A 14,491-nucleotide genomic window follows, 5' to 3' on the forward strand; every position below is an offset into this window, starting at 1 on the left:
ATGATCAATCTCGCGGATCTAATTCTTCAATTTTGACCATATTGGGTAGGTGCAGGCCTGGGAATTTGCTGCGCTTGCCATATTTCACCTCTAAAATCATCTTCTTTTTCTTCTCCAGCTTACTTTGTCGTGTTTTGTTTTGTTTTTTGTCTAGTCATATTTTCTTTGTTCTTTGCCCATGGTATATCTTCCTATCCTGGAGGATCTGTCCCTTGTGCAGCACTGAAAACAGGTTGCATCCTGTCTTAGCAACCATTACCTTACCGCCATGAACATATCGACCTCGGCTGCGGCGCGTCGGATGACGCAAAGGGCTGCTTGCTCTGCATGCCGTAGTGTCGAGCTAGCCTGTCTGACAAGAAACGTAGCACGTTTCCCCCCTACTGGCAGCTGTCAACTCATCATCAGCAGAAGGTCTTTGTCCGTCTCCCGGCATTTAGCAGAAGCAAAGCCCGTGGCCTTCAAACGTCATGGTCTGCTTCCTCAGCTTCAAACGCAAGAGCATGCTCGGCAATCTGGGTCTGGCCTCGACAAGCAACGGCGCACCGCCTACATTGCCCTTGGAAGTAACATGGGCGATCGCATAGCTATGATTGAACAGGCGTGCAATGAGATGGATGCGCGTGGTATATGTGTGAAGCGAACCAGCAGCCTATGGGAAACGGAGCCCATGTATGTCCTCGAACAGGGACGCTTTGTCAATGGAGTCTGCGCGGTAGAAACGAGCCTGGAGCCATTGGCTCTTCTTGACCAGCTGCAGGATATCGAAAACTCCATGGGACGCCAAAAAGTCATTGACAAGGGCCCGCGGAACATTGATTTGGACATTCTGCTCTACGAAGGCGTCAAGCTCAAGCATGATCGTCTTGAGATACCTCACAAAGGTATCCCAGAGCGAGAGTTTGTCCTGCGTCCCTTGACCGAGTAAGCCGGAAAAGTAACTCCTCGTAAACACAAAACATATAAGAACCTTCTCTGATATTCTCACCTTTCTCACCCAATAGACTCATCCCAGACAAGGCTGTGGATCCTGATCGGCCGTGGAAACTTGCACAAGATTACCTCAACGAACTACCTCTCTCTAGTCCACCCCTGACCACCCTGACGCCTCTCTCGCCTTCCAACCCGCCACTGCAGGCTGTCAAGCCCACCCGCAGGACACATGTCATGGCTATACTCAATGTTACTCCGGACTCTTTCTCTGACGGCGGAAAGCATAACCCAATCGATCAATCATCGCTGAAGTCCACAGTCGAGGACTTGATTAAATCTGGTGCCACAATAATCGACGTCGGCGGTCAGTCGACAGCTCCTGGAGCCCCTGAGGTATCGCTGGAGGAAGAACTAGCACGTGTCATTCCAGCTGTCAAAGCCATACGTGAAGTATCTCGCGACCATGGATTGGACAGTGGACCAAGACGGATTCTCATCAGCGCAGACACTTACCGTGCCGCTGTTGCCGAGGCAGCAGTGTCTGCCGGTGCAGACATCATCAACGACGTATCCGCTGGCGCCCTTGATGCCGACATGCTTCCCACAGTGGCCCGATTGGGAGTCACGGTTTGTTTGATGCACATGCGCGGAACACCTGCAACTATGAGCTCGCTGTCTAATTATGACGGTCCATCTTCATCCTCACCAGACCCGGAGTCAAATGTAAACAGCACGGACGAGGGTGGTCTTATACCCTCAGTGGCCAGAGAACTACTTGATCGCGTCGCCGAGGCCGAGGCTGCTGGTATCAGACGGTGGCGCATCATCCTTGACCCGGGCCTAGGATTTGCCAAGGAACTGCCGGAGCAGAACCTTGAGATTTTGCGGCGTTTAGATGAGCTCCGTCTCTGGCCGGGGCTGGAAGGACTACCTTGGCTAGTTGGACCCAGCCGCAAACGCTTTGTCGGCACCATAACAGGTGTTAAGAAGCCAGCCGACCGAGTTTGGGGCACTGCCGCCGCCGTAGCAGCTGCTGTGCAAGGTGGTGCCGATGTAGTGCGTGTTCACGATGTGCGCGAAATGGCGCAGGTTGTCGCCATGTCGGATGCCATTTGGAGGCATGGCGGCTGCTCGAGCCGCGATTCCTAGAGCTGTTCCTTAAAACGAGGTCACCCTTGGATGAGAGTGGCTCTCTCTTGCCAGTAGAAGGCATTTTACCATGCATACGCCGCCTTATCTGGCGAAGTATTTCGAGGCTTGCGGCCAACTGGATCCGAAATGAGCCACCATATAACCTATCTACTGTAGTCCTTCCAGTGGCTTATTCGATGTCATTTGTCACTTATTCATTGAAGGGACCTATTTGGAGGCAGGAGCTCTCAATTACGGTAGTCCGAAAAGCAACCATGCAAACCCCCGAGACCCCGGAATCAACCGCGTCATACAGCGCCTGTCACAAAAGTCAAGACCACGCCAGTTCTACCTATAGTAATATTGGCATCCTCATAATAGTGTCGATCATCTTTGAAGCAGCGTATCAGGTCAGATACGGCATTCGTCACCAGTAGGATACGAGCTAGGTGATGGAAAGCTGCCGGGGAAGGTCTACCGATACGTGTATACGGTGCGTACATACGAAAATACGGTAAAGTATGCAGCCAATTTCTACAGTTAGGGCGACGCCACTGCTCGGGCGCGCTGTCATCATAACATAATGACGATGGCCACAACTACTGGTCTGGTCACTTGATCGGCATATGGCTGAGAAGCAATAAACAAAAATGTAAGGCGGTGTCATAGGACATGACGAATGTTATTTTGCTGTGTGGTGCACTAGCAAGGATTCAATGCTTCTGGGCCGACGATACTACCCCTCATTTCACAGTAACCAGCAGGAAAGCGACCCGCCCACAGCTGGCACAAGCTCTGAAAATCAGCCTGTCGACACTTGGCGATCGAAGTACTCTCTGTTGAGACTTGAAAGTATTTGAATGTATAGGCCGGGGTCTATCTTTGTACCTATACCCCCCCGTCTCACTTGTCGCCTGTGCCGGTATCCCCCGCTGATGCAGGAGGCCCACAGGGACCGTTCTGTCCTGCCTTGCCTGCGCCCCTCCCTTCTTGTGGGTTTTGCCGGGCTGTAGTCCCTTTTGGTGAAGAAGCAGCAGCAGCATCGGCAACAGGGCCAGCATCAGCGCAAACTCCAAGGCGAAACCCCAACAGCATCAGCAGCAGCAGCGTACGATCGATGCTCCTTGTTGGAGAAGTCTGTCCTGTCGTGCGCACGATACGATACATACCGACCGCCTCATCGGAATACGAGCGGGACCCACAGGTTTCTTGTTTATTTTCGACTAGTGCGAGCGGATTAGAAACCTTAATTGAACCTCGTCGTCGCCCATGGTCGGCAAACAGGATTTTCTTCCTGGCACAGTCGATTCAGTGATTGTTTTGGATCTAGTCTCTTTTTTTCGTCCATACCTATTTAGTAGTTCTTGGTGTGGACATACTTCTTTCGCCCTCACATGAGAATATGCTCCAGGACGCCTGCCCTCATTCCGTCGATCTCTCAGTATACCTACAGCGGGAAATAATACTTGGTGGCTGCAACTCTAAGCCCGGACGAGCTTACAGGCCGGGTCTTGCCAGACCGGTGAGCAGCATCTCCATTATTATTAGTCCAGACAGTTATTATACGTACATTCTGGGCGTTTTCCAAAATCCCTCGAGGTAGTCATGTGCGGCATTGGGTCGTATTGCTGCTGACATTACACCCTGCCGCAACTGGAAAAAATTTCCTTGAACCCGGTCAACCGCTTTACTGGCCCTGCCAATCAATTCCTCAACTGCCGTAGTTTGTTGTCAGTGTGTGTGCCGAAGATCCGACATAGAAGCAAGAGCGAGAGAGAGAAAAGCGGACCAGAGAGAGGTTAACGAATATGGAGTTGTCGACAGGTAACAGCAAAAGCCAAGAAGAAATCGCCGCAATCTGCAGCTTATTCCGCTGGCATAGTCGATAGATCTCTCGTCTACTTGTTACAATACTGACCCCCGCTGCTCTGCCTACCTAGGAACTCAGGGAGCCTTGGGAGCCTACGGAGTAGGTAGGTAACCATTTCCCAAGTAAAGAAACAACCAATTGCCATGGCCATGGGTGGATGCAACTCGCGTTTTGCTTTTTAGATCTGCAACGGAACGAAAATAGAGGCCGGCGGCGCATGACCCCCTCTTTATCTCGCAAGCCATTTTCGATTTCTTTTTCCTTTTCCAGAGCCAAGACCCAAACGGTGGCTCGAGGAAAGTGGGGGTGGGCCTAGACCGGAACTCCAACATATGCCATGTGGCCAAGCCAACGGTGCTCGGGACCGGCCACTGATCTCAAAATAAACGAAGAGAAGGAACAAAACGAACCAAAAAAGAAGGCTGTTTACCCACCGGTTCTACTGTGCTGGCAAGAGAAGGCCACTAACTACATTCTATTCTATATTGATACGGTTTTTTCAATTCGTTTTTGCACTCTTTTACTCGCTTCCACGGCTATCTCTAGTCACAGGGCGGACGGATCTGTGTTTACCTATGGGTTCCCCAATGCCTGCTTCTGCGCCGGTTTCACTGCACCAGCAATCAGCCTCAAAGAGAATCAAAGAAGAAAAAAGTACACACCCGTTTTCCGCCCCCCCCCCCCTTGCCCCACCTCCCTTGCCTTTTCTCTGGAATCCCCTCCCTCATGTTCCGATCAAAAATTTCTTCAACCGTTTCTTTGTTTCTTCCCCCTACCTTTCCCCCCTGCTCAACCCATACTAAGATTGGCGCTTACCTAGTGTTTGTGTGCGTGTATCTGGGTGGGTAGGTGTAGTACAAAATAGCTCTTGTTCGCCATCCATCCTTTTCCCGAAAATAGGGAAACCTGTGCCTCCATCCAAATGGTACCTCCTGGGAGCCGACCCCTAAGCGCCGGCCTGTCCATCTCGCCACCTTTTATTTTCTTCTTTCTGTGGTGTGCCCAAACCAAGGGATGTCAAAGCGCAAGGGGTGTAAGTGATGGAACAGGACAGAACCAAGGGTTTGGGATTAGAAAAAAGAAAAAGAAAAAAAGGATAACAAGTGACAGATCTGTCTGTTGCTCGTCGTTAAAGTTCTCCTATCTAAAACCGGTCAGGTACCCGTGGCATCGGGAACCGAAATAACGCATCGTTGTGGCTGTTACACATGTTAGACAGAGGGAGGATGAACCCCAACAACGCACACACTTAACGGCTACCCTCCCCACAAAAGCATAGCATGTCTTGTGCGAGCCGGGGCAAAGTATTAGCCCGTAGCCGGTCACCGCAAGCTCTCACCTGTCTTTCTAGCGAGACCGGTGTGCTTTGCTAGTTATTGCAGAAATCCCTAGCTTCTAGGTCTCGGTGAGAGCGTTTGTGTAGACAGTCACAACAACAAAAAGTAGCCTTTTTTTTCTAGGAGAAATAACTCCGGTCCTGACGAACGCAGTCAAGACGTGACATGATATGGTCTGGAAGCATTCCAAGGGAGGATGAGCTGGATGCATGTCGTGCATCTACTCAATATACCATGATGTGACGCTCGTTATCCCTTTGCTTGGCAATAATACTATCGTGTTTCAACTATCTAAGGCTAAGATATTATCCTGGATAAACCCAGGTGGCTGCCGTCAGTCCGACAATCGGAATGCCCACGACCTCAAGACTATCGGAAATCCATGTGGGTCACAGAACTGGCTGGACGCCTTGCGAGAAGTATATGCAGAATAACCGTGACAGCGATAAGGAGCTCGCAGGCGAGTAGAGTGTTCTTGAGGAGGGATTCCTGTGAGCGCAGAATTCATCAAAAGGGACGACTGCAGCTGAATGAAGGCCAAATAGAGAAAAAAAAAACAAGGCTAAAAAAAAAGAAAAAAGAAATGAACAAAAGCCAGATGCTCCTGGGTATTCCTTGCAAATGCCACATTTCCTTAAATATCCCGTTCCCTATCCCAAAAGCGTCAAGATTCTGTTCCGTTTTGCCAGCTCTTTCCCAACACCAGCGCCTTCTAGGTGTTGCCCGTGGAGACAAACGTTTTGTTTTGTTTTGTTTTGTTTGGCATTCCTCCTTTTTGAACCCAGCCCATAAATAACCTTAAACAGACAAAGAAGAGAAAGGAAAAAAGGAAAGTAAAATTGAGAACAGCATGCCAAGGAGATCGTTTCCATCATTTCATCAGATCTGCACAGCCAGAAATCGTTGGCAAATCTAGACAAGGGAAAAATAGAACTGGGAAAAGACATAAAAGTAACGAAACGTCAAAAAGATCGAACAGTCTTGGATATTTCATTCCCACAAGCACACAACGCTTTGGGTATCGGCCAGGAGCCGAGAATTCGAATCAAGGTTGCCAGATGATTTTGCAGGAAAAAGAAACTCCACGAGTCGGTTGTGCAGGTGCCGAGCGTCTTCACGCTTGGAGACGCTGCAATTGCCTCAAAGAGAGACATATGGTTGATCATGTAATGTTGAGACCAGATGAGGCAGACACAGGGTAGAAGCCGTTCGATGTGTGCTTGCTGTCGTAGCGCCCACATTGTCCGGAGCTGCTGTTCCAAGAAGTCCCAGGATAGTAAATGCTCGGCAAGCTGCCGTCGTATTCATGCTTCACCGACCTGGAAATGTGATCAGACCCGTGGGCGTCGCTGCTATTGCTGGCATGCTGTTGGTCCCGATTAGGGTGTTGAAACATTTCCACATGAGGACCGTGTTCGTAGATGGAAGCCGGATAGTACTGATAGTCCTTGGAGTCGTGGACAGGCTTGGAGTCTTCTGAGATGACAGATTCCACGCCTGCGTCCTGAGACCCGTGTCGATTGTGTGAATACTGACTGCCGCCTCGCGTGTCGTACGTCGCGTGGCCGCTGAAGTTGGATGAGAGAATTCCGGCCCCGCCAGAGGTGAAATCAGAAGTGCCCATGATGCCGCCACTCCCATATCCGAGCCCAGCACCTGCGTTTCCACCACTGGTGTTGCTGCCTCTCCTTTCGGACTGGTAGTGACCCGGCGACCGCCCACGTACAATCATCTTGGCTGACTTCTTTTGGGCAACCTTAACCCATTGCTCGTTCTGATTGCCACCGACGTCGGCCCAGAGCTCAATTATAAGGTGATAATACTGCTGCTGAGCACGCCTTTTGCCGTTATTCGCAGTGGCTTGTTTGAACTGAATCCGCTCAAACGTGTGTTCAACCGCTGTGGGAGGGGCATGCTGCTGCTGACCGTATCCGCTCGAGTCGTAATGACCCCTCGAGACATCTCCAGCCACTGGGTGAAACAATCCAAGCTGAGGGTGGTGGTGATGGTGGTGGTGTGTTTGGGTTGGCTTAGGTGCCAGGCGAATCTTGTCCGGCGCCGAGGTCGGGCCCTTGTCTCTTTTCGGCGTATGTTGCACAAGCTCGATCGGCTGACTTTCGCTTTCGGCCACGACGGCCGAGATACTCATTGCAAAGCCACAAACAGTAAAAGTCCGCCCCGTACTCTCCTGAGTGAGTTGAATAGGAACGGTGGTAGCCCATGCATGCTGCGGCGGACGGGGGCTCATTGTGTAGGCACAGTTACAGGAGAAGTAGTTGCGTCTGTAACAAGTCCATTCACCGTCGGCAAGGAAGAAGCCCTTATCAATAACGCCTATAATGTCAAACTTGATCGGCGTTCCTTTGGGGGTCCCATCCATGTAGCAAAGGCTCCCAAACGTCACGAGCGGGTCAAGCTCGGGGACCGAGAGGTTCTTGTTGACGTAGCTTTGCTCCATCCTGCTTGGGGAGAATATTTGAGAGTTGGTCGTTGTTGGCGATGAAATGTGGTTTCGTCGGACCAGATTCCCGTTGTAGTTTCCTGCCGACCGCGGCTCGTGCGGCCTCCTGGCGTAGGTCGGGGTCGTAGGAGAGTAGATTTCTCGGAGCTCTCGCGAGCTTGGGATAGGCAATGCTGTGGATCGAGAGGCATGCGCATGTGCCATGCCAATAGGGGGGTTGGCGCTGTCGTAACTGTTATTTTTTAGTCACTGCATATTGTCTGACAAGAGAAAAAACAAATTCTTTCGCCATGGTTTGTCGGCAAAGGTTCTCCTTTTCCAAAGCCAAACCAAGCCAAGCCAGTATCTTTTGAGACATGACCGTTGGAACATGTGTGCTCATACCTCGATGCAAATCGTCTCAAAACCGCCGGGTTCGACGGCAGAGAGTGGGAGGCTCCAGTATAAATCTGAGGTCCGGACGGGTCTGTTGGATAGGCCGTAGAAGAGTTGAAGATGGAGGAAGTTGGACCAGGGTACAAGGTTAAAACTGGAGGCACCTGTGGCTGACCTTCGATTGTACTTGCTGGGTCTTGGGGATATCTGGTGCAGTTTAATTAGCGATGCTGACCAATAGGCTTGCGCACTCCTGGAAATTTGGCGCCTGTCATTGTTTTCTTCCCGGCGACACTGACGCAGCCCAACTGCGTTGCCTTTGCGACACAATGGGCTGGGGATTGAGGGTGTGACGACGCTGTAACACTGCCAGCATGCCATGTCGCACAACAAGCAGACAGAGGGGAGGCTTCGTTCACTGACACAGAGCCCGGTCTCGACAATTGCGTCTGCCGGGAATGCTTGCAGAGCCCGAAGTGACATAGGTACTACCTTGAGTTGTTGCGCCAGCTTTGCAGATTTGCTTGCTTGTTTCTTTCCGAGGACTGATTATCATCCTTAGGTCGGGGTGTCAAAGGCTGGTCTTTGGGAACACGAGAGAAATTTGAAGATGCCGCTATGCTCTTCAGTGCTAGCAAGCAAAGTCTTGGCATGGGGATTGTATAGAGATTGAAAGTAGTTACTTTGGGCTTTTACTTTGGGCTCGCGGGACAGGGGACTGGGTGTCGTATGTATGGAGCTTGGAGGAGTGGCTCTGATCCCAAGTACCTCAACGCCCCCGTCTGATGCAGTGGGCCGCCTGACTGGAATGATTGCTGTGAAGTTTTGTGCTCTTCAAGGGTGCGCGCTGAAATCAACAGTATTGAAAGAGTGTTTCTCAGACTCACCGTAGATCAGAGCCAGGCAATGTAAAGCATTCAAAGGGCGGGCCAAGCGGAGACGTCGGCTCGAAGTCCTGCTGTAAAAGTAGTTGCGATTAGACTACAAACAAGAGCAAGAGATATATGGCGAAGATGCTTCCCGATGTGTATGCCGACTTGTACTTGAATGGACGCTAGAGAAGATGCAGTAAAGAATGAAGCACGGTGGATCATTTGAGGATGTGAAATGGCAAGAAGACGCAGCACGCCCTGCAGACAAAAAGGCAAGAAAGCCCCTCCTTGGAAGTTTTTTTTTTGCCCTCATAGCAGCATCGTGAGATTTGGTAGGCAGGTAAGCAAAGCTGTGGTGGCGCATCAACTGCGAGAGGGCGGAGAGATTGGCAACCTACAAAAACAAGAGTTACTCATTAGTGTGCCGATCAACAATAGTGACCCAAGAAGACACGGCCAAAACTCGATGTGCAGCAACGTGATGAATCAGCCATGTCAGGCTCGGCTGTAAGGGACTATGGGAATGAAGCAGACCACGATGGGAGATTTTCTGGACCTTGTCGGGCTTTAGACAGCCCGGTCGGCCTGTCAACCACGTCCATGCACTCATGTTTGGCGGGTGTCTGCAAATTTGGTAGGGGGTGGGCAGGGGATAGGAGGTACTTTCTGCCTAGGGAGTTCAGAAATGCTGAACACTGTCAGGACAAAATAATCCTCGACAGCCCTGCTTGGTAGGGTGCTTGTATTTAGGATGTAACCCCTAGGTACCTCTGGTAATCCAGGGAAGTACCTCAAGTACATTGCCGGCGGCGAGGACACGGCTGGGAACCGGTGCTGTGCAACCACACTCGTCGCATGCACACCACCCATAGGCTGCCCATCAGGAACAGCTCAAACACAAGCTCCTTCCGGAAAGAAAGCCTCGAAAGGAATCATTGTTCTTGTAAATGTTCCCCTGGAAGGCGTAGCATTGGGCCTTGCATCATCTTCTCCGATGCCCAAGGACGCCATCATTGCGTCAGACGAACAGAAACAGAGGAGCCACAAAGCTCTGCTGCACATTGAAAGGCAACAGTCCCGCAGCATCGATGAACTGATCCGGTAGGAGGAAGAGTGGGCTGCTTCAAAAGTGACGGGGAAATGCACACAACGTTGCCACAATGGACATGGGATAAATGGGTGGATGTAAAGTGAGTGTCCAGGCGACCGGTCAACTGCGATGACCGGTGAAAGAGGGAACGAAGTGATTGGATGACAGATGCCAGGTTGTGTATGGTGCGTGTGGCTTGACTGACTGTTGGAAAATGAACACACCTAAATCAATCCCTAGGCCTGGCCTGGGCACCGTTTCTGCCACACCCGCTCCTCTCTGCTCTGGCGAATGCTGCACTGCGAGGCATGTTTTGGTCTGACCACGATAACTCATTCGCCTCGAACGGTAGGGCTCGCTCTAGGTATCAAGATGCGAAGCAGACCATGGAGCCCAAGTCACCCCAATGCGAAACAGGTCAAGCCGAGATGAATGCCGTACCTGTAAGGCCGCATCGGCAAAGGTCCCGATAGAGGCGAAAGTCCGGCAGTAATGAGCTGCTCAAAAATTCAAGCACTGAGAGCCATCATTTGGTTGTATGCTTTGCTTTGGTATTCGAGTGACAGGCAACCCGGACGGCGGTGGCGTGGTTGCGAGCGTCTTAGAGACGGGCGTGCATCCCAAATGGCACGGATAAAAAGAAAGGGAAGAAAATCAAAAGACATGGATTCTCGGTAAAAAAGAAAGAGAAGCAAACAGAAACAAGTCAAAGAAGGCATCATCGACCAGGAAGGAATAACCAGGTACCTTGAGTTGGGCGGGATTCATAGAGTCGCTTGTGCTGACTGCAGTGGGAGGCCGGCACAGCAGAGCGTCAATATGGCTCTGGCTCTTGTGGGGCTGATGGCTGGCGTGTTAGCTACCTTGCAGATTGGCTTGATTGGATCCCCTCAGGGATGACGTTGCAGGGGTTTATGGATAGGCTATATGTGGAGCCCGCGGGCTGAGGGTGCGTGGATCTTTCCGCACACCCATGGAGGCCAAGAGGCGCGGCAAGCCCTTGCAGCTGTCCTGTGGCAGAGACCGAGACAGGATAGGGCCAGTTCTCCAAGTTCTCCAGCGGCGTTCCTTAGAGACCCCACCGAAGAATCGCAGAGAACAAGGAGAGAGCAAGAATGGTAGAGAGAGAGAGAGAGAGAGAGAGAGAGAGAGAGAGAGAGAGAGAGAGAGAGAGAGAGAGAGAGAGAGAGAGAGAGAGAGAGAGAGAGAGAGAGAGAGAGAGAGAGAGAGAGAGAGAGAGAGAGTCAAACGCACCGTCATCTTGAACAATATTGCGACGCTGCGTGAGCAAAGCTGCTCAGCGATCACAATACCAACAAACTGTTCCTAAACTTTAGTCTGACCACACAACCAGAGGTCAGTCAAGGGCTTAACCTGCCAGTGTTATAAGCATCCTGGTAATCAAAATTTGTATGATAGTTTGCCGGCTCAATATTCGCGAATGGGCTCTTAACGTGCTATCAGCCAAGTGCTGCGTCACCGGCTCAGCAACTGGCTGGGCAGCCATCTGGAATCATTTGATTTTATAGCCCCATTCTGAAATATGCGGTAACATTGTTGCGTCATCGAGAGAAGGGGCTCGGGAGACGTGCAAGTCACTAACCAGGCTGTGTTGCAAAACGTGCGCTTCTATCTATAGGACAACAGTCAGCATTAATTCGATAGTTTTCGTGCATGAAATCATAGCAAGAGATATCATCCACAAGCATCACAGTCCGCGTAGATGGAAGACCCTGCGTCTAGTGGGTTGGGTTGACGTTGTATAGCACTGCAAGACCGGCAGTTGCAACTAGCTTACACCTCCAGCCTGTCCGGGGCTTAGAAGGTGGCCATGCAAGTAATACTCCACCCGCAGCTGAGAGACATGGAAGAGGGTAGTGGCATTGTTGATGATTGCCCGAGGGAACTTGTGCAGCTCTGGGACTCATCCCCTTTACCGACCTCGACATATCATCCGGGGCTCCATTGATCATGGAGCAGTTGAAATTGACTTACAACTCGAGTTTTCTTGCGTTGTTCGCGCCTAGCCGTGTTGAAGATATCAACCGCCTTGCAGACCTCGGCAATAGACTATTAAGACTTCTCCCAAGCTTGAATCGCCGAGCCTTCGTAAAGAGACGATGACTGCTCTGGGAAGCTTCTTGGTTCCCAGTTTCAGGGACTTGCAGTCCTCAAAGCCACTGTAGTCGCGGGGTTTCCGCTAAAAACACGGATCCAGCCTTGGAGCGGATTGTTGAGTTCTCTTTGTAGGTGGGCGGGCGACTTTGAATATGGGGGGTTGAGGTTGTTGATAGCGAAGAACAATGTCTTTCGCTTTGCTTCGGACCCTGATACTATCGCGTTCGGAAAGCGGATACGAAGTTAAAGGATTGCTCCGGATCTGAGGTCGTTTGTGCGAGGCGAGATCTTCCCTTTGCTTTCGACCCAGAATGGTATGGTCACATGGGAAGAGAGTGGTGCAAGACTGTAGTAGAACAGGCCAGGATGGAGGGGGGTTGGATACTTTTTATGATCTCCAAGAGGGGAAAAAAACACAAAGGGAACCCCTTTTTGGCGCGATGGCCTTCCTGGATTAAGGGGGATGGCGGAGGACAGAGAAGAGACAGAGTAGATATTGGGACTTTGCAAGTTCCAGATCGGGCCAGGGCGTATGTCCAAGGAGTCAAAATGTTGGCTGGACCAAGATGGGGCAAAGAGACAGCAAGTAAAAGACCGAGAGGGAGTGGGCGTATTGAAGTACCTAAGGGTAAGAGACGGGGAAGAGGCGTACAACCACTCACGGTGAGGGAACTGAACTGATTTCCGCTTAGCTTCGAGGTGTGGCGGGTCAGTAGCAGATCAGTATTCGTTTCTTGCTCTTGTAGTGGTAGAGGCTCAATCCGCCTCACCTCCAGTAGTGGAGAGCTGGCTTGGTTGCACAAATTTGGCGGCCAAGAGCTTTCCAGCAGCCGAGAAAAACAAGCACCCAGCCTTTTTTTTCTTGGAGCGAGGATGTGGCAATGATGGAAGAGAGGGTCGACCTGAAGCGCCCAAGATGGCTGGCGGACTTGATGGAAGTTGCGGGACGATGGCCGCTTGGTGACTAGCGTCGTTGCGTATTTTTTTCTTTCATTTATTTATTTCTTTGTCTGGGAGAGGGATTACGGTCGGTGGGTCGCGGAAAAGGAAGGAGCGAAGAGAGACTCTTTAATAACAGAGAATCACTTGGATCCTGTGGGGAGTCCAAGACAGCATGGGCTCAGATTATAGGAGTACGTTTCATGGCAGAAGAACAAATCCAAGAAAAGAAGGAATTCAGCGGCAAGATGGGATATGTTCGTGGTTGTAGGTGTTGACTCGACGCGTTGTTGATGGACTACCAATGGAAGTTCACTTGAAAGGAGAGTTTGACGATGCACGCGCGAAGCTCTCTTTAATTTCTTCACAACCAGAATTTTCGTACGCCCCTCCCGAAATAAATCACATATCTCATACATCATTCAAATGCCTGCATCATCCAGCACTGACCAGGACAGAGTTTGGCGAGGAAAGACGGTGTGCAAGCCAACAACGCTCGCCGTTGAGTTGGGGGTTGGGTTTAGAGAAGACGGCGAGTACTGTACATCAAGAGACCTCTGGCCCAAGCGCCCACGCCCATCTCAGTCTCGATCTGGATACTACGTAGACAAGCAGGTAGCCAAGTAACTCCCGTGCTTGGAAGTCACTGCTGAAAATTGAGCATCTTGGTGGCCCGATCAGCCCGTTTGCGTCAACTGACAAAAGAGGAGGGGCCAAGCTGTAGAAAATTCCAGTACGTTTGCCAACATGGAGTTGAGGTACATGGCGCTTTTTCATCAAATCCCAGACATGGTCAATTGCTAGTAATTGCCGAGCGCTAAAGGCAGAGGCTACTGCTTAGTAGCTATCATTGGGCGTGCGCGCGCAGGCAAAATCCCTATTGAGCATGTCTCAACGTCTCCTTATGCCTCGAAAAAAAAGCTTCTTCCGTTGTCATGCTGAGGCGAGTGCAGATTTTAAGCGCTCGCTACTTTGACAGCCGAAGTTCAGAGTCATTCAGGGCCTGGCGATTGTCGTCGCACACAGCGCGACGCTGGCCAGCTCCTCCCCCTATCTGCCGGGGAAAGCTACCCTGGCAAAAAAAGAAAAAAGAATTGAGGACAAAAAGAGAAAAAAAAAGAGCAGGACGGGTCGAGTAGTACAAACGCATCTTCCAATGACTGACGCAAACAGCAAGGGGGAAGGATGTGACGGGTGTTGCACTACCCGCAAAGCACCAACCGAGATACCTCCCAACTGCTAATTGGCTGGGGGTGTATAGTGACATTTCTTTTTTTTGGTGATGGTTGGGTGTGAAGGACTAAACGAAGCGGCAATGAAATAGAAAAACTACAAAGTCTACCTGAGCCAAGCTATACCAAGTAT

General features: G+C 50.9%; 5 protein-coding genes across 5 annotated transcripts; 3 read left to right on the forward strand and 2 right to left on the reverse strand.

Annotated features, from left to right (window-relative positions):
- The first annotated feature begins 20 nt into the window (after positions 1-20).
- MGG_01474 (folic acid synthesis protein) lies at positions 21-3,565 on the forward strand. Its single transcript, XM_003714384.1, has 2 exons — positions 21-924; positions 1,005-3,565. Exons 1-2 carry the CDS (start codon positions 269-271, stop codon positions 2,080-2,082), a joined length of 1,734 nt encoding a protein of 577 aa, XP_003714432.1. The 5' UTR covers positions 21-268; the 3' UTR covers positions 2,083-3,565.
- Positions 2,894-4,085, reverse strand: MGG_15706 (uncharacterized protein; the record flags this gene model as incomplete). Its single annotated transcript, XM_003714385.1, has 3 exons — positions 2,894-3,201; positions 3,566-3,597; positions 3,983-4,085. 3 exons carry the CDS (start codon positions 4,083-4,085, stop codon positions 2,968-2,970), a joined length of 369 nt encoding a protein of 122 aa, XP_003714433.1. The 3' UTR covers positions 2,894-2,967.
- Positions 4,086-6,433: 2,348 nt separating this feature from the next.
- On the reverse strand, positions 6,434-8,382 carry MGG_01475 (uncharacterized protein; the record flags this gene model as incomplete). The annotated part of the gene is made up of 3 exons (XM_003714386.1): positions 6,434-7,964; positions 8,117-8,198; positions 8,343-8,382. The coding sequence occupies 3 exons, from the start codon at positions 8,380-8,382 to the stop codon at positions 6,434-6,436; spliced, it is 1,653 nt and encodes a 550-aa protein (XP_003714434.1).
- A 1,089-nt stretch (positions 8,383-9,471) lies between these two features.
- On the forward strand, positions 9,472-10,084 carry MGG_15707 (uncharacterized protein; the record flags this gene model as incomplete). The annotated part of the gene is made up of 2 exons (XM_003714387.1): positions 9,472-9,676; positions 9,744-10,084. The coding sequence occupies 2 exons, from the start codon at positions 9,472-9,474 to the stop codon at positions 10,082-10,084; spliced, it is 546 nt and encodes a 181-aa protein (XP_003714435.1).
- A 70-nt stretch (positions 10,085-10,154) lies between these two features.
- On the forward strand, positions 10,155-10,647 carry MGG_15708 (uncharacterized protein; the record flags this gene model as incomplete). The annotated part of the gene is made up of 2 exons (XM_003714388.1): positions 10,155-10,169; positions 10,310-10,647. The coding sequence occupies 2 exons, from the start codon at positions 10,155-10,157 to the stop codon at positions 10,499-10,501; spliced, it is 207 nt and encodes a 68-aa protein (XP_003714436.1). The 3' UTR covers positions 10,502-10,647.
- Between the last annotated feature and the right edge of the window lie 3,844 nt (positions 10,648-14,491).

This window comes from Pyricularia oryzae, chromosome 2 (genome assembly GCF_000002495.2).
Source record: "Pyricularia oryzae 70-15 chromosome 2, whole genome shotgun sequence".
NCBI lineage: Eukaryota > Fungi > Ascomycota > Sordariomycetes > Magnaporthales > Pyriculariaceae > Pyricularia > Pyricularia oryzae.

Coding starts and splice junctions, on each gene's coding strand:
- MGG_01474 (XM_003714384.1), top strand. CDS start 269: ATGAACATATCGACCTCGGCTGCGGCGCGTCGGATGACGCAAAGGGCT. Junction 925..1,004: donor GTCCTGCGTCCCTTGACCGA/GTAAGCCGGAAA, acceptor CTCACCCAATAG/ACTCATCCCAGACAAGGCTG.